This window comes from Salvia miltiorrhiza, chromosome 8 (genome assembly GCF_028751815.1).
Source record: "Salvia miltiorrhiza cultivar Shanhuang (shh) chromosome 8, IMPLAD_Smil_shh, whole genome shotgun sequence".
Lineage (NCBI taxonomy): Eukaryota > Viridiplantae > Streptophyta > Magnoliopsida > Lamiales > Lamiaceae > Salvia > Salvia miltiorrhiza.
In genome coordinates this window covers 2,454,214-2,471,390 of record NC_080394.1, presented here as the reverse complement: position 1 = coordinate 2,471,390, position 17,177 = coordinate 2,454,214, and the positions used below count along the sequence as shown (strand labels likewise).

The following is a 17,177-nucleotide window of genomic DNA, read 5'->3' as shown; positions in this document are numbered from 1 at the left end:
ACAAAATTTTACCCTTTAAATCATTCATTTCTTTTCCCCCATTTCATACAAAATAAAATTTGACCCTTATTCATTTCTCATTTCCACTAAAAAGGAAGAATAATATTATCACACTAAAAATGGAGGAATACTATTTATCCCTCTTTTGTAGTGAAAAGGAGAGAAAATAAAGAAATGATTTAACGGGTGAAAATTTATTTATCCCTTATTTCTCATGATAAATTTACAATCAAAGATAACGAAACCTTAGAATTAAACTCCCTTACTAAAATATTCATTTGGTGGACTCAATTGAACATTGATGAAAGGCAACAACTACTATATATCTGTGCAGTAAACAGTGATATCTCAACATCATCATATACCGTTTCTCCACAAATTATATTGCAAATTAGCACATCAAAATAAAGTCATTGGCATATTTCAAATAAATATCAACCTAAGCCTAAGGGAGCTAGCCTGTGGTTTCAGTAAAACAAAACTATACCTTCAAAAAGATAGTAAAATTGCCACAAAAAAGAAAAAAGAAAAAAGAAAAAAGAAAAAAGAAAAAAGAAAAAAGAAACAGGGGGTATATTTTTTCATCATATCATCAGAAATCAGATGCAGTTTACTTGCGAGAATTCTGGGAGTGTCCGGAAAAATTACTCCAAGCCAAGCAAGCCTAAGCTTTCGGAGTTAGCGGCAAGACGCCTTTCAACGGAGAGTTAGAATTAGTCGGAGTTCTTACATCCATAGTTATGCAGCCAATATGTCATGCGTTACTCCTTGGCGGACTAACGGCTCTATCCTCTGTTTCTTCCGATGGCAATGGCTTCGGTTTACTTCTAAAATAGCTTTTTGAGTATATGGAACCAAACACTATAACCTGGCAGACGAAATTCAATAACCAATGGAGGTTAACGAGACTGAGAATTTATGCGAAGTTGCAGATATAAGGATCGGGAGAGGTGCTTACTGCTCCAATCAATTGTTCCGCGCTGAGTGGGTGAGCAAACCACACACAAGATAGTAGAATGCTGACCAACTGTATTGAAAATATATCGGCCCAATTCATCAGAACGAACAGCTGGAAATATAGGGACTCGAGTGTCCTTTGGTGAATATCAGGGATAATATAAACAGCTGTTGTACCTGTCTTGTGGTCATTATGGTGGCAAAGGCCAGAGCTCCAAAACTGCGGATGGTGTAAGAAATGAAGAACTGACTAATTGTTGCTACCTGCGATACAGGCGCAAAAGTTTCCCACTTATGAGAGACGATTCAGCTTCATGTGTTTTTCAGACAAGGAATGATAAACATGAGGATAGAGATCGAAAAGGTATTGGTAGGATAACAAAATAATAGAAAACAGAGGAACGAGGACGTAATGAGAAAAGATTGAATTTAGTGACTTACAGTGGAAAGTATTATAATGTCAATGAAACAATCATTATGCCGAGAAACAAAGTCTATAGCCAAGAAAATATTCCCTTGTAAGATTAGACCTACATTAGAATCAAACAAAACCATCTACTGAGTACTGGCACCTAAAAGCCAAACAACGCATCATAATAAAACTGACATGTATTTTACATGTAGAAGAAAGGAATGCAATGAATCAATTTTCAAGGAGAATGCTAAATTTGTCAAGAAGGCAAAAGATGAAGTTCTATTCTATTATTAGCAAAGGAAATAGTAGATCTTCACAATCTTGTGTTACTTGACGATTAGTTACTGAAGCTGTACTACATGTTCATGTGTTAGCCATCGAAAGCAAGTGGAGTTTATAAATCATTGGTTGGAAGAAGCAAGTCAAAACATAGTCACAGATTGCAATATAAGAACATAATTAATAATGAGTTATGAGCAAAATTCCAGAGCCCTTCTGCATAGCAATAAGCTGCAGAAGTAGTAGTTCTTCATTAATGATTACTTTCACTAGGGAAGCTTCTCCATTGATTATCCTAGAGGTATACTAATATAAATAATAAGCAATCAAGATGGGTTTATAAAGGTTCTGATCTGAAACGAACCATAAAAAACATAAGCAGATGGGAGTTGCCTCTCTGAAAATTTGGAAACAATAAAGTAGAAAAGATGGTCCAAGACAGTTGAGTTTTAAAACGCCCTAAACTGCAAGAGAAAAGAATCTTCCTGGATATGAAAGCAAAGAAGGTCTACATTTTACCTCAGCATTAATAGTTCTTTTAAAAGTTGATGGATTACCCACATCATTTACAATTTAATCTATAACCCACCTATAATAAGTAAATGATGTATCTTACCAGTGAAACTTATCATGCAAGAACAGAGAGTTGTGTAAAATATCTGGTTGTGTATATCCATATCATAGCCTTTAAAAAGTTTGTCCTGAAATGTGCTAGTGAAGCCATCACACCTGTAAAGCCAAGATAATAATAATTAGAGTACATGCTTGGACCAAAAACATTAATTTTATGTCCATCCTTTCCTTCAGAAACATAGCAGCTAAATAGGTTGCCATTTCTATAAACAGAATACAACCAGGCCTGTCGCAAACAAAGTTAGAAAAATAGATTTGAAGATGAAAGAGATAAAGTGCTGATACATCTAGAATGATCAAGATAGGTCAAGAGGACATCCCAATGCAAGCATGATAAATACAACTACAGTGAAGTGTTTTCACAAGAGGAAACCAGAAAGAAGTAGCGTGGATTATAGAAAGAACTTATGTGGTGGATGATTTAGTGTTTCAGCAGAATGAGGATAGCTAAACCAAGAGCCTCACCAAATAACCAATTTCAAAATAGAACCTTCAGCATGGACAATTTTTAAGTGAAGTATACTACAGATTGTGTTTGACATTCCCTTGTTAGACTCTTTTTCAATTTGTAGAGTATATATCACTTCAACAAAGCTGACATAATTTAACAGCAAATGGTCAGAAAAGTGGTGGCAGTTTATGACATGACCAACCCACCCAAAGAAAACAATGGAAAAGAAATAGTAAGCAATCAAAAGATATGTGTGAAGACAAAACTAGTTCTAACTTAAAAGTTAGAAAGAACTAAGGAGTGCCGAGGTTTCAACTGTCCTAAGGAGTAAGGACACGAAAATGAGTGAAACTTTAAAACTGCAAATAAGCTATTCCTTCCAACAGTATCTTTCTACTTTCTTCTCCACTACAAATGTTAAGACAGTAGTACCTCCAGAATAATGGAGAGTAAATTTTTCTAGGCATTTATCAAAACGTGATCTTCTCTAAACAATTATAAGTATTTGAACTCAATATCAACCATGTAAAAATCAGCTTGCTTTTTTCACTTTTCAGGCATCATGAATGTTGCCTGTTCTTTTCAACTCTATTTAGTTGTTTTGTTCCGAAAAATATCAGCACAGTCTAACCAAATTTGTTATGATTTTTTTCCGGGGGCTTATTTCAATGGCGCAAATCAGATTTGGATTCTGAGAACACTCGGATACAAATCAAAGAAAGAGCAGGTAAATGAAGTGTCAAACTTAAAAAAGTTGCATATTGTGAAGTAAGGTGAAGTATCTTATCCGAATCAAGTAAATTGATCAAATATATAAAATGAAACAATGAGTTACTTGACATACCCAAGATAACCAATCATCAAAGAAACACCCCAAACAGTGCTTTCTCTTCCTCTACTGTATGGACTAATATCACCTGCTGCCTACATTTGGAATATTTCTCATTAAGTACGTGAACAATTAACAAGATAAAGTACATTAATCAATTTATTTTCAAGCTAAGCTCCATAGTTTCCAAACAAGAGAAGCATCATTTTAAGATGTTATCAGGTTCAGACATTTTTTCTTCATCACATTTTTAGTCAAAATAAAAATTCAACATGTTATCCAAATTTCTTTCACTCTGATTTTGACCTACCTTTTAGACTTGTCCGAAATTTCAAAATAGCAGTAAATAGTTTGTTCATTTGCTTTTCCTACCCTTTTCTTAGCCGGATGCCTGTAGAGAACAGGTCTATAGCACTGAACCTAATTCTCCATATAGAGTTAATTTTTAGGAAAGAAGATGAAACATTAAATCCAGCATTCCCATGGAAATGCACATTTCTTAAGCACTTGAAAAATGGTCATGTTGCTGTAATCAATTTCACGTCACATTCATAATAGCAATTCTCTCTCTGAAGGGTTGTCATGTTTTTCCAATAACTGACATTTCTATATATCTATAGGATGAACTTTTCTTTCCATTAATTTCCAATCTCATCCTAAGTCAAACAGAGAAGATAGCATGCACCAAAAGATCTAATTCTTCAAGGCAGAATCGGCACACAAGTTGCTTGGCATGCGGTAATAACAGTAAACATTGTTAAGAAATTAAGCAGACTGGTTACCGGAAATAGTATAAAAATTGAGCATCCAATAGTGACTAAAATGGCAAATAAATAATCTCTTCCAGTGTACTTCTTTTGCATGATGGCAGTGCCCCAAATCTGCACCGAATGAGAATAAATATAGGGCAGTAGAACGGGGAGCAGCTACAAACATCGTAAAGAATCTGAGAACCATATGTAAATCGATTAAGCTAAAGCTTTAGCATTGACTAATTGGACTTTCAACTAAGGTGATTACACAAAAAGTAACAAGGCTTTATTGTTCATTTTCAAGCTCCCACACATGAACTGCAAATAGTGATCCCTTGGTTTAAGTTAAAATCGTAAATGCCAATTTATTTTGGAACTGTTGTCAGTGAACTTTTTGTAGCATGCCCAGAGATTAGATTTCTGATGGTGGTCAAAGAACCTATGTGCACGAAGATGTAACTAAAAGATATCAATCTAAATTCACTTTTTTTAAAAAGGTAATGTCATGGCTATCAATGAGTTTAACTTTAATGGGCAGACAGTGAAGGTTTTGATTGAAATGAGTTGCACGTCTGGTGATCTACATGGTCTTCAATTCAAAATTCATATATATATATATATATAGATTTAATTTGTTTCTATACAACATTTTAAGGAAGCTAATCCAGATAGAGGCCATATTGAAGCCTCACAGCATGTATCTATTTTCCGGGTACTCAGTCAGAGCATACTATCATTTGGAAATTGAAGTTGTAACAGACAATTCTTCTTTGAGGTCACCAGATAAAAGTATTTCAAGGGTTTCAATTTTGAAAAAGAAACAATAAAAAAATTTAAACAAACCCACCATCACAGGTATCATTTTGGCACACTTAGCCAGCGTCTGCACCGGAAAACTGACATATTTAAGGGCCTGAAAAAGTATCAAAAAACTTTTCATGTTAAGCACTTCTCCTTACAACTGAACACAACGAAAATTCCTACAGATCAAGGTCAGAGCAGATATTAGAATTTCTTGATAATGTTCCTCTCAGGGTAAAGTTTAAAGAGAGTTTCTTTAAACCGGCCGAGGAATACAGCTCACCTCATACTGACAAGTTGTTGTGAGTATATTAGACACCGATACAGCACAATATTTGTAAATTGGAGCAACAGGGTCAAGGACCTTTTTACTTCCCTGAAAAAAGAATGGAAATGAGCAGGTAAAATTACGTTAAAAATAAAAGATCTGAATTCCAACATATCCAGACAATTCATATGCCATGCTCATGTCAAAGTTACTTGCATTTTTCACATGCCATAGTATATTCTGGAATACCAACTAGAATATGGAGTCAAACCAATTCATTCCAAGGCTATCAAATGAAAAAACCATCTACAATGATGTGCTTCAAAAATAGAAGGTAACTTTCAAAGAGTATTTCCAGTTACACAATACGAAAACTAGCCACTCAATCTTCTGATCACAATTACCAGTAGAAACGCAGCAGATACAGCAGAGGTTGAGATGCGGTTGCAGAAGACAAGAAACAATGAATACTTAAAAAATTCTTTGTTTGGACCATATGGGACTCTCATAATCTTTTCCTGCAACAAACAATATTCAGTCAGTTTCTTCAGACATAAAGATTCTGATCCCCGGTATAAGAGGTACAACCGTACGAATGGGTATACCGAATATAATTACATCAAAACTAAAGACAAGTACATCAAATGAGACATTATGGAGAGCTACTAACAATATCAGAAAGAAAAACCCCTTCTATGCCAATGAAAGATCCTCAAGAGTAGAATTAAACACTTCAGTACATGGAGAAGCTCTAACTGTGAGTGTGATCAAATTCATGTCAACTATTTATGTAAAAGTATTCTGACTCAGTGCACAAGCAAAGGCTAGAAGTATACATCCCTGTCACTCTGCAAGTGGTTTTGGTCTGGTTTATAGAGCAAAACAGAAGACTTCATGCCGATCTACTTATATCTTTGTCATTTTGCAAGGAGATGTCCCAGCATGTTACTTTCATTCAAAGTGTAAGTACTATTCCTTCTCCATTTGATACTGAGCCTAGTGTTTAACTATCTTCGTCATCTCTAGTTCTAATGTTCAAATATGTTATCATGAAAAAAACTCTATAATTCTTCAAATGCAATCATAAAGTTTCAAAAGATTTTCTCTTTTTTTGCTTAGCATTCTGAAGGAGGGTTTATGAGTAAAAACTAAAACGTACTTGACTGAATAAGAATATTGATCATTTACGTACTAGAATAATTTACTTTCATTTTAGAATGCACCTACGCTTTTCAAATTAGTATTTCAATAGCACTTAACTAAAATCCTCAGCAATACCAAAAAAAAAACTTCATATAACGATGTAAAATCCCCCCAAAATCTTCTCTTTATTGATAAATCGCATCCGTTCACAATTAATTTCATAAACAATCAATACGATTGAAAGAGATAGAGAGAGAAGAGGAAGAAAATAAATTTCCACCTGTAACACTCCATATACAAGAAGAGTGGACATGATTCCAGTCACGGCGAACGACAATTTGAATAGCTTGTTCTCTTTCAATCTCTGAATGAACTGCGATGGTGGCCCCGCCATCTCCAAATCCAATCATCCGCCGTCGCCTGCTCCGCCGCCACCACTCTTCACCAAACCACAAAATATCATTTTTTTTTCCCACCAAATAAATCAAAAAATCCAGTACCATTCAAAATGAAATACACACACAAATTCAACATAATATGCGCAGAATACGTACATGTACGAAGGTAAAATACGCCAGAAACCGACGGAGCGGCGCCGTTCCACCGCCGCGAATAGCTTGCAGTGATCTGAAATTTGTTTTGATCGAGAGCTGAAAAATATGTAGGGGTTTTCGCCGGCGAGCTCACGTTTCTTTCCCTCGCTCTCTTTATTGCTGTATCACACTATTACTATTATTACTTTTTATGGAAAAATAGTTTATAATTTATGTGAACATTTAAAAAAGGAAATTCTCTTCAGTTGAGTGAGGGGTTACGGCTTACGGGATTTAACCCTCTCACTCTTATTTATGAGACATATAATTAATTTATTAAAAAAAAAAACGCTTTGTACATTTAAAACCAATCAAATGTTCAAAACCAAATTTTCATTTATTTCGTCCTAAAATGACAATTTGTTATTTATAATGGTCTGAAAAAACTTAATCGGCATGTTACTCTCTTCGTCCCAAATATCTTAAAATAAAATTTTTGAACATAAAATTTAAATTTTTTTTTGGATCTTACATCTTTTTGTAAATAATGAAAGGAAAAATCTGTGAAGTTATTTTCAAATAAAAAATACCACAATTTTTAGGGACGTTATAATATAATAATAAAGCTATAATTTTTAGGAACGGAAAAAATAATATTTAATATGTCAAGTCAAGTGTGATAGCTCATAAAGTGAAAACGTGAATAAAAAAGTTGTTTTATAAAAAAATATATCAAGATAATTGAGGGACTCAAATAGAAATACGAATTAAGATAGTCGAGCCGGAGGGAGTATTACGCAAAAAAAAAAAAATTGCAAATTGAGCGAATAAATTTTAGTTTTAAATTAATGGGTATATATCAGCAAGTTCGATGCCAATTAACTTACTAATTAGGACAAATTAGTAGTAATATTTTATTTTATTTTATTTTATACATGATCTATGTGGACAGTGCTTTGAAAGACACGTCAGACATAATGAGCCCACTATAAGATTTGAGTATTTGAAAAACAAATCATATTTTTTGTCATCTAAATTTGAGAGGACCAATGGGCTATGTCAAAGTAAAGCCCAAGCCCAAGGGAGCCATCCTAGCTTACCTTGTATCATTAATTTTTTAGATTTATAGTATTATTTTTAATTATTTTTACATTTTTTAGGTTTATATATTTTTTTCTAAAAAAATTATTATTTTTACATATCTATTAAATTTTAAATTATATCATTAATAAAAATATAGTAATTTTTTTATTGATGTTTAAACTTAATTTTTAAATAATTAACATTTGAAACAAATCATATTTATGTAGGAACACATGTAATTTGAACTTAATAATTCTAATACTTGTATATTTAAAATACTCCATCCATTCACAAAAAAGAATTTCACTTACCATTTTTTTTTCACGAAAAAGACTCTTATTTCACCTTTTGAATTATCACATTCTAATTTTTCTTTTATATTTAACTATAAATTATATTTTTATTTTATTTTTTAATTAATAATATACCTTTATTTTATTTTTTTGTACTAATACTATCCTTATAAATTATATATTTATTCGACTTATAATACTTTTATTAAAATTTGTGTCCAACTTAATATAAGACTCTTTTTCGTGGACGGGTTGATTACAATATTCTCTTCTCATCCCAAATTTTTTTATCACACTCTTTTATTTTCTTTTTTTGTATAGTGGCAAAATCACAAAACCTGATAAATAGAGGGGTGCAAATTGAATTTCCACCAATATTTATCAAAATGAAGCCACGTGCAGGTCAATTGTTTCTCTCTCTATCTCACTCTATCTCTCTCTCTCTCTCACACACACACACAGAGCTGGGCCATTAAAGCTATCCAGTGGATCAGCAGCAGTCAGTGGAAGTAATTGCAAGTTATATGTGACAAACGAGGTAAGACAGCAGCGTCTTCAGCATAAGCCGGGCCCATTCAATTCAAACGCTGATTCAACAATTTGCGGCTGCGATTAATCTCCTCTCCTCTCTCTCTCTCTCATCGATCGATCAATGCTGGCTTCAACTGCAGCGGCACCATCCTCATCCTCTTTCTCGCTAGGTATTTCTGCTGCAGCTCAATGCGTTTTCATCCGTTGTTTGTAATTAACGTCCCCAATTTTATTTTTATTCTGTTTTTTTAGTTTTTTCTTTTTTTGAGAAATCAAATCTGTTTGGCTTTTGTTTCTCTTTAAAGATTGGATTTTGATTTTGTGGAGCATTCAATTGAAGCTGAATTTTGTGATTGTGTATTTCCGTTTTCGCCCCTTTCGGTTTTTATGGTTGTGAGGCGTGGATTACAACGAAATCCTGTGATTGTTTAATGGAAAGAGATATGTGATTGTTTCTGTTGCTTTTTGTCTCTGTTGTTCATAACATTCTGAATCGAGATATGCATTATTAATCGCACTACTATATGTAGAGAGAAATAAAGGAGGGAGAAACAGGAAAATGTAAAACAAAATAGAAATAGGTATTTCTATGACTTTTCTCTGAAGATGCAAATGTTTCAGAAAGGTAAGATTTTTGTCATGTAATTTGGTGCATCGTAGTAATGCTGCACCAGCCACTATTGATCTGGAATTTGCTTGAGTTCTTGAAGGTACATTTGATGCTTCTATGACTTTCTCCGTTAATATGTGAATCATTCCATTTCCAAGCCTATTGAATCATCTCGACTCTTATATTTCCTTGATTCTTAACTGCATTTTCCTTCTTCTAGGTGGCTCAGCTTGTTCTAACTGCCTCAGATGTCATGTTGAACCCATGATCTGCTCAACGTCATATGGATTCTCTGGCAGTTCGATTAAGGCTCCATTTGAGCTTCAAAGAATTTCTCAGTATTCAGGCTTGAGGTGCAGCCTTGTTACATTTGTTCAGTTGCCACCATCTTCATCCCTCTCTCACCTGTTCACACTCTGTGCACATGTGTGCCCTTGCTGCTGTAATATTACTTTTGCCGCTTTCTCCTTGTCAAATAAAAATTGAACTGCTTCCCCGCCCCCACAACACACAGACATACACATAGGTGGTCAGCTAGGGGAATAAGAGGGTTCAGAATTCAAATTGTTTTTAGGCATGTAAGTATCCATGCAGATGTCATAAACTATTTAAAAATCCAGCAAAATTACAAAACTATAGTAAAAGAATACATAATGAGTCTTGCTTTACTTTGTGAGAGTAGAGATTGGGATATATGCTTACCGTTCTTGTAAGATAGTATTATGGACTTGCCTGCAATGGCACAGCAGTTATAATACTTGCTTCTATTGATTCAAGAAACATTGAAGTTCTTCTTGTTTCCATGTTTGTTGATGCTGCTAAAATTCCTCCTTTGATATTAGTTCTGATGAAACAACTAAATATTTATGTTTCAGAAGAGAACATCTGTTTGGGAGTGCTCAGTTTCACTGGTCGCTTCAGGGGCGTGATATTTGTGTTTCACAAGTTTCAGTAGCTGCTGATTATTCAGATTCAGTTCCTGACTCATCTAGTTATGCTACTGGTTATCATCCACTTGAAGAATTGAGAGATCATGGGCGTGCTCGTGATACAATGCCTACATCTGCTGAGATTGCCAGGACTGCCGTCGAGGTTTTCCCTTTAATATCTGATATATAATATATTTAAGCTCCAAATCAAATATCCCGTGTTATAATACTTACACGTACTTTAGTGCAATATTATGCTTGTATATTAGTCAGGATCTAGTATATATCTTCTAATTTCGGTTCTTTGCTTAGGCTAACAGCAAGGCATTGTTGATATTCCCTAGTAGTGTACACTCTGAGCCACATGAACAAATCTCATGGGCTGAATTTGACTATGTTATTGATGACTTTGGAGGTTGGCTCTCCCTTTTATAGAGTGACAATTTTTTTTAGGTGCTTCTCTTTTTTACACTTAGTCATTTCCTTATTGTGCTCTTCACTTATCTTCAGATATATTTTTTGAGGTTCATGACAGTCAAAACATCTTGCAAGATCATGGAGCTAGTAATCCTGTGGTGAGATTTTAATTTAGTACGTCTTGAGTTTTTATTTCTTATCCCATATTTCTCTTATTTGGGAAACTGTTGGAGATATTATTCTTTTTGTGTTGAAATTGCACTGACTGCCATTTAACATAGTTTGCAAAACCATGATTCACTGTTTTTAATTGTTTATTTTATTCTTTTGAAAGATATAGAGTGATATCACCTCTTAATATGGAGATGAAGAGAGGACTCGGTGGAAGTTCCATGAGAAACATTTACTGATGTCACACTGTCACTACTGAAATTCCAATTAATTTATCTTCTAATCCATTCATTTCTGGAAATTACAGGGGTTCGTCTATTTTTTTCGAAGTATAAACTTATGCTAATCCAATGCTTTTTTTGTTTAAACATGTCCTGACAATATATCATTTTGTATGCCCTTAGACTGCTTTAATTGGGATGGACATCTCATATTACGAAAGCAGGAAAATGGAGCTTTTAGATGACATCTTGGACTTTGATGCTGGAGATGATGATTTATTTGCTGATGACTACTTTGAAGTGAGAAAATCTATCACCCAAATTTGAGTATTTGTCCTTTGGTTCATATGTCCGCTCTTTTAAATAATGTACCTTTTGTCTCGACCAGGTAGAGGAACCTAATAAGGCTGGCATTTCGATTGATTGGGGGATGCCTGAGAATTCCAACTGGACCCATCCAGTTTACTTTGCCAAGTGCTTGTCAAAGGTTGTTCAATGTTTGAAACTGTTGTCTTTCAACTTAAGCATTATCAGACTTGTCTTCTTAAATGCCATGGCAACTAAATTATATTTCCTGTGAATTTTATACATGATTGTTTGCTTTCATTGTTAGGTTCAGTCTATAAAAGGGCTAATTACAACTCGATTGTCAGTTTATTAGTTTGACTAGGCATTTTATGCATTTTCTTGTTACTTTTATAATATTTATTCTTTTTCTGTTTGTATGGTTTGAAAGATCTATTTAAATTAATAATATAAATATATGTAGAGTAGAACTTATTAGTAACAGAATTGAAGTAGTTTTAGTCTTTGCTTGTACTGTGAAGATCGCTTATATACTTCAATGGATTTTAATGCCCATTAACCTTTGAGCTGAAGTAAAATTGTAAATCTGAGGCTTCGATCTCTGAACTTGACGGTGGTATATACTTAATTGGTAACTAAGTAAGACAAGTATCTACGATTTCCTTGAGCAACAAATTTTCTTTGGCTAGACAGTAAGGGAGTGGAGAAAATCATGGGAATATAATATAACATGAAACGAAATGTTTCAAGTACTTTTAAGATAGGTGATCTATATGTTAAACCATTTTGGGCTTTGTTTCTTCACCTTTTATAGGCTATTCATGTGGAACATGCTAAAAAGATGGATCGCCCCTCAAATGGTGTTGCTGTCTGGGGCTTTCTCAAGCCTACTTTCATAGATGAAGAGTTTTACCTCCGACGGCTCTTCAATGATGAAGAAAGTGATAGTGACACCTCAGACTGCAAAGGTAACTGATCTGTGTAGTGTATTTCTCAATGAACTAAAATTATATTAGCTTTTACGATTATTATTATTATTATTAGATGGAGATATTGTGAGCTACAGTACTAAGGATGACGGAAGATGCGGTAGATCAACCATCTATAGATTGGATATCGCAAAGATTGAACTATTCTCGGTCTATGGTATTCAGGTATGTATAATCTTGCTTCTTCTACAGTCCCTGGTGTATCTTCTTTTCAGATATATATATATAGTGGTTTTTTCTTCCAGAAATCTTTCGGGCAATTAGAGTTTTCATTTGTACTCTATCAGATCCCCCCTTGTTTTATGGTATCGATGTAGTCCACTGACATTCATGGTATAGTTGGCTTTGAGTGTGTAGGTTGATTGCAGGAAAAATCACTATTTTTTCACCTATTTGCAATTTCGACACAGCTTTTAAAATGTTTTAATTACAACACCACCTTTTAATTGAAACAAGTTATAAGTTGTGTCAAATTTGCAAATAGGTCTAAACATTGCAATTTTTTCCGGCAATATGTACTCACACACGCACGCATATATATAGATATATATTTTGGAGATGACAGAGCACTAGAGCAGTAAGTGTCCCAATAACTGGCGAGGATTGATCATGAGTTTTAAGCTTATCTCAATTCAATTTAGCCTTAGTTTAGATAAGTCTAGTTTTCGCCCAACAAATATAGCCGTTCAAAAAGTTTTTTCTTGTTATACGCATGGAAAGAGGGTACTTGAGTTGTATGACATCGATTTCTGTCATGGTTCTTTTTCAGTCAATGATTGGTGTTCAGGATTTTCAATATGCTGAGCCTGACATTCTTGTGCACTCAAACCCATCAATTCTAGAGCGCTTTGTTCAGACGGGAACGAGATGCAGTGTTGCTCTTAAAGCCCTTTGCAAAAAAAAAGGGCTACATGTTGAGGTCAGCGCCATACATACCAGCAACTTTTACTCCAAAGTTCATTCATATTACATAATCGAAGGAATCGTAAAAACTCTTAACATCCACACCTGATTTAATAATTTCCTTAAATTTGTCGAACTATAGGTTCTGCTGTTCACCTCCTAAGCAGAAAACTCGGATTTTCTAATCCCACCCGTCGTTTTGTAGGGTGCAAATCTAATTGGAGTTGACAGCCTCGGCATGGATGTTAGAGTTTATTCTGGGACAGAAGTACGAACACATCGTTTCTCCTTCAAAACCCGGGTCAGTGATCACACCCTAAGCCGATCCTTTTCCCATGAGGCATCTCTTTTGAAGCTTTTCATTCTACGTTACATTATTATTTCTGCATGATAGATCACGTTATTTATCCCATTGTAACGGTGTTGATTTTCTCCGTTTCTCGTTTCTGCAGGCGACTTCGGAGTGTGCTGCAGATAAACAGATTCAGCAGCTCTTGTTTCCGAGGGCGAGGAGGAAAAAGTTGAAGACTCTTGATAAATCTAGAGATGATCCATATTGATACATGGTATTTTGTTTTACTTTTCAATATTGTGGCTGGAAATAATATGAGGAATAAAGCTAATGCAAAAGCTTATTAATAAACATATTTTGGTTTGAAGAGTTTATATTGGATAGTAATGTCATTTTGTACAGACACTAACATGATAAGAAATAAAATGTCTGAACTGACTTGTTTTTGCTCCAATTTGGTAATGGTGAGTTTTTTTTTTTTATTCTCATATTTCCTAAAGTATTCACTAATCTTTAGTTAAAATATGATTTGATAAGTATGATTTTATGTCTTCAAAGTTATTATAGATGTTTGATTTTGACAATAGTAAAGGTTAATGATATAAGAAGAAAAATACTTCAAAAAACGCCACTTCGGTTTAGTGTGCACACACATATATAATAATATAATTATTAAATATTCGAGTTAATACGTTTTTTTAACTCAAACCAACCAAATTACAAAGTTTAATTAACTAATAAATCGAAAGTGAGATGATCAATTACCAATACTTTCTTGAATCAATCGATACACCAATGTGGAAATTAAGATTATATACCAAATCAAGAACTCAACCCCCAAAATTTATACAAAAGCAAATAGTTAATATAATCTAAACTAACAAGAACTAGATATCATCCACAATTCCAAACTTTTGTTTCCTAATAGGAATAAGAAACAAATTAAAATCCCAACAAAATTACAAATTAGTTTAAGTAAATCGAAGTGAGATGATCAATTATATACCATTTACCAATACTTTCTCGAATCAAACGATATATACACCAATATGGAAATAAAAATATACCTACCAAATCAAGAACTCAAACCCCACAACTTTTATACTAATTACAACTAATTAATTAAAGCAACTATAAAGTTAATATAATTTCAAATTAAACTCATTAACTAACAAGAACAAGACAGCATTCACAATTCCAAACTTTTGTTTCCTAATAGGAATAGAAAACAAATTAAAATCCCAACAAAATTACCACGTTTAACAAAATCAAAGTGAGATGATCAATTACCATTTACCAATTCTTTCTCAAATCAATCGATATAACCAATATGGAAATAAAATACATACCAAATCAAGAACTCACACCCTTATACTTGCAAAGCAAATAGTTAACATAATTTCAAATTAAGATATACTCGTAACTCATTAACTAGATATCATCCACAATTTCCAAACTTTTGTTTCCTTATAGGATTAGGAAATAAATCAAAATCCCAACAAAATTACAAAGTATGTGTCTCTATATATATAGACATACTCATGCATGCACAAATCATCATCAACTCAAAGCTCTCAAACAATGGCTTCTTCCCCATTCCTCATGCTCCCTCTTCTCGACCAAACCACCCAAGAAATCCATCACCTCTCTCTCTACAATCTCAAAGACAAGAAGCCCCACAACCTCAAATTCCTCGAAACCCTAAAAAACCTCAAAAACCCACAATGCATTGGCTCCTCCCATGGCTTCCTAGCTTTCTTGGACGAAACTAAAGCAAACCCTTTTCTCCTCAACCCTTTCACCAACGCCCAAATCCATCTTCCTCCAAAAGAAACCAAGATTTCCAAACTAATCCTCTCCCAAAGCCCTACCTCCCACCCCACCACCTTCGCCGCCGTCGCCATGCACGCCGCCGGCTTCGGCCTCACAGCAAACCTCTCCCTCTGCAGAGGCGGAGACGCCGCGTGGAGGCGCCTCCCCGGCCAGGGCGAGACCTACTACGACGTCGTCTGCTGCAGCGTGACCAACACGCTCCTCGCGCTGGCGCCGGGCCCCACCGTGGAGTCGTGGGACTTGAACGAAGAAGCCTCGCCGGAGAAGACGGTGGTGATCCAAGAATCTTGCCCGAGATCGCTGCAGCTTGCCCGGAAAACCTTCCCGGCCGACCTCTACACTTCGCAGTGGTACCTCGCGCTCTCGCCGGCCGGCGAGATCTTCATGGCCGTGAGATACATCGGCGAGTTTGTGAGGTATATTAATTCTAGATTTTCCTTTGTTTATTATTTCTATACAAAAAATATCTTTTATATATATTCTCTCCGTCCGCGAAAAATATTAATTGTGATTTGGGAGTAGGGATTGTAATAAACAATAAATTTATGCAGATATATTATAGTTAGTCATAAACTAGTCAAATAGAAAAAAAACTTGATTTATTTAATTTATTTTTTAAATAAAAATGTATTTAATTAGCTATTTTGTTGTATATATTGTATTTATTTTTGTAAATGAAAAAAAGGATAGCTATTGTTTTAATTTTTGTAATTTTTTAATAAAAATAATTACAAAAAATAACTACAATGTGGACAATATAATAAAATAGTTAAATCCTTTTTATCAAAAAATATATTAAATGAATCAACTTTTTTTTTCTATTTGACTAATTGACGTGTAACGTGTTAATAATATTGAGTATGAATGATGATTAAAATAAAAGAGATAGTTTCTCGAAAAAGAAAGTCTATAATTTTCATGGACGGAGAAGTACAAAATATTATCTTTTATATATATTCTAATAAATGAAGTCTACTCATTCCAACAGCAACGACGGCGAGGTGGTGTACGAGGGCGACACGCTCACCGACGACTCTCCAGCGCCGGTGATTTGTCCGTACAGAACGATGGGGTTTCGCGTGTTTAGGGTTGATGCCGGCCGGAGCGAGTGGGTTGACGTGGAGAGCCTAGATGATTCCGCGCTGTTTTTGGGCGGGAACGAGTCGGTGATGGTCTCGGCCGCGGCCGCGGGGGCGAAGAGGAACGCTATTTATTTCACGGATGATTATTGGGAGAGGATTGATGAAGATTATAGCTATGGAGGGCATGATTTGGGAGTATTTTGCATGGAAGATGGAAGCATTGAAACTGTTTTTGATTTTGAAGAAGACAAGATTGAGCCACCACCGTTTTGGATTACTCTTCATTGATGATTATAATAGAGATTTTATTATTTTATTTTAATGTGAAAAATTATATTTTTTCTTGATCTTGGAGTTGTAGTATTCTAGTGCATAGTGATATTTTATCTAAATTGTGGAAAGAAAAGTATTGGAAGTGTTGATTATTCATTTATTTGTGTTTGATTTAGTCTCTTT

General features: G+C 34.5%; 3 protein-coding genes across 3 annotated transcripts; 2 read left to right on the top strand and 1 right to left on the bottom strand.

The window, feature by feature from the left end:
* Nucleotides 1–362: 362 nt before the first annotated feature.
* Nucleotides 363–7,317, bottom strand: LOC130999950 (UDP-galactose/UDP-glucose transporter 5B-like). The gene is made up of 12 exons (XM_057925657.1): nucleotides 7,083–7,317; nucleotides 6,809–6,967; nucleotides 5,790–5,903; nucleotides 5,401–5,493; nucleotides 5,164–5,229; nucleotides 4,347–4,445; nucleotides 3,580–3,659; nucleotides 2,268–2,380; nucleotides 1,399–1,487; nucleotides 1,135–1,221; nucleotides 959–1,027; nucleotides 363–868 (listed from the first exon to the last, which is right to left on the bottom strand). The coding sequence occupies exons 2-12, from the start codon at nucleotides 6,920–6,922 to the stop codon at nucleotides 755–757; spliced, it is 1,038 nt and encodes a 345-aa protein (XP_057781640.1). The 5' UTR covers nucleotides 6,923–6,967; nucleotides 7,083–7,317; the 3' UTR covers nucleotides 363–754.
* A 1,492-nt stretch (nucleotides 7,318–8,809) lies between these two features.
* Nucleotides 8,810–14,260, top strand: LOC130999949 (uncharacterized protein At3g49140). The gene is made up of 12 exons (XM_057925656.1): nucleotides 8,810–9,138; nucleotides 9,799–9,931; nucleotides 10,454–10,670; nucleotides 10,820–10,922; nucleotides 11,018–11,082; nucleotides 11,500–11,616; nucleotides 11,705–11,803; nucleotides 12,437–12,590; nucleotides 12,667–12,776; nucleotides 13,381–13,530; nucleotides 13,720–13,815; nucleotides 13,967–14,260. The coding sequence occupies exons 1-12, from the start codon at nucleotides 9,090–9,092 to the stop codon at nucleotides 14,072–14,074; spliced, it is 1,401 nt and encodes a 466-aa protein (XP_057781639.1). The 5' UTR covers nucleotides 8,810–9,089; the 3' UTR covers nucleotides 14,075–14,260.
* Nucleotides 14,261–14,703: 443 nt separating this feature from the next.
* LOC130999946 (uncharacterized) lies at nucleotides 14,704–17,151 on the top strand. The gene is made up of 2 exons (XM_057925652.1): nucleotides 14,704–16,055; nucleotides 16,628–17,151. Exons 1-2 carry the CDS (start codon nucleotides 15,352–15,354, stop codon nucleotides 17,007–17,009), a joined length of 1,086 nt encoding a protein of 361 aa, XP_057781635.1. The 5' UTR covers nucleotides 14,704–15,351; the 3' UTR covers nucleotides 17,010–17,151.
* Nucleotides 17,152–17,177: the final 26 nt, after the last annotated feature.

What these genes read in the sequence shown, in the direction of transcription:
- LOC130999950 (XM_057925657.1), bottom strand. Translation starts at nt 6,922, where the DNA reads ATGGCGGGGCCACCATCGCAGTTCATTCAGAGATTGAAAGAGAACAAG. An exon ending in CCAAAATGATACCTGTGATG is followed by an intron (nt 4,446 to 5,163) that starts GTGGGTTTGTTT and finishes CATTCGGTGCAG; the next exon opens with ATTTGGGGCACTGCCATCAT. An exon ending in CGGAACAATTGATTGGAGCA is followed by an intron (nt 869 to 958) that starts GTAAGCACCTCT and finishes TTCGTCTGCCAG; the next exon opens with GTTATAGTGTTTGGTTCCAT.
- LOC130999949 (XM_057925656.1), top strand. Translation starts at nt 9,090, where the DNA reads ATGCTGGCTTCAACTGCAGCGGCACCATCCTCATCCTCTTTCTCGCTA. An exon ending in CTCATCCTCTTTCTCGCTAG is followed by an intron (nt 9,139 to 9,798) that starts GTATTTCTGCTG and finishes TCCTTCTTCTAG; the next exon opens with GTGGCTCAGCTTGTTCTAAC. An exon ending in TTGCCAGGACTGCCGTCGAG is followed by an intron (nt 10,671 to 10,819) that starts GTTTTCCCTTTA and finishes TTCTTTGCTTAG; the next exon opens with GCTAACAGCAAGGCATTGTT.
- LOC130999946 (XM_057925652.1), top strand. Translation starts at nt 15,352, where the DNA reads ATGCACAAATCATCATCAACTCAAAGCTCTCAAACAATGGCTTCTTCC. An exon ending in TACATCGGCGAGTTTGTGAG is followed by an intron (nt 16,056 to 16,627) that starts GTATATTAATTC and finishes TCATTCCAACAG; the next exon opens with CAACGACGGCGAGGTGGTGT.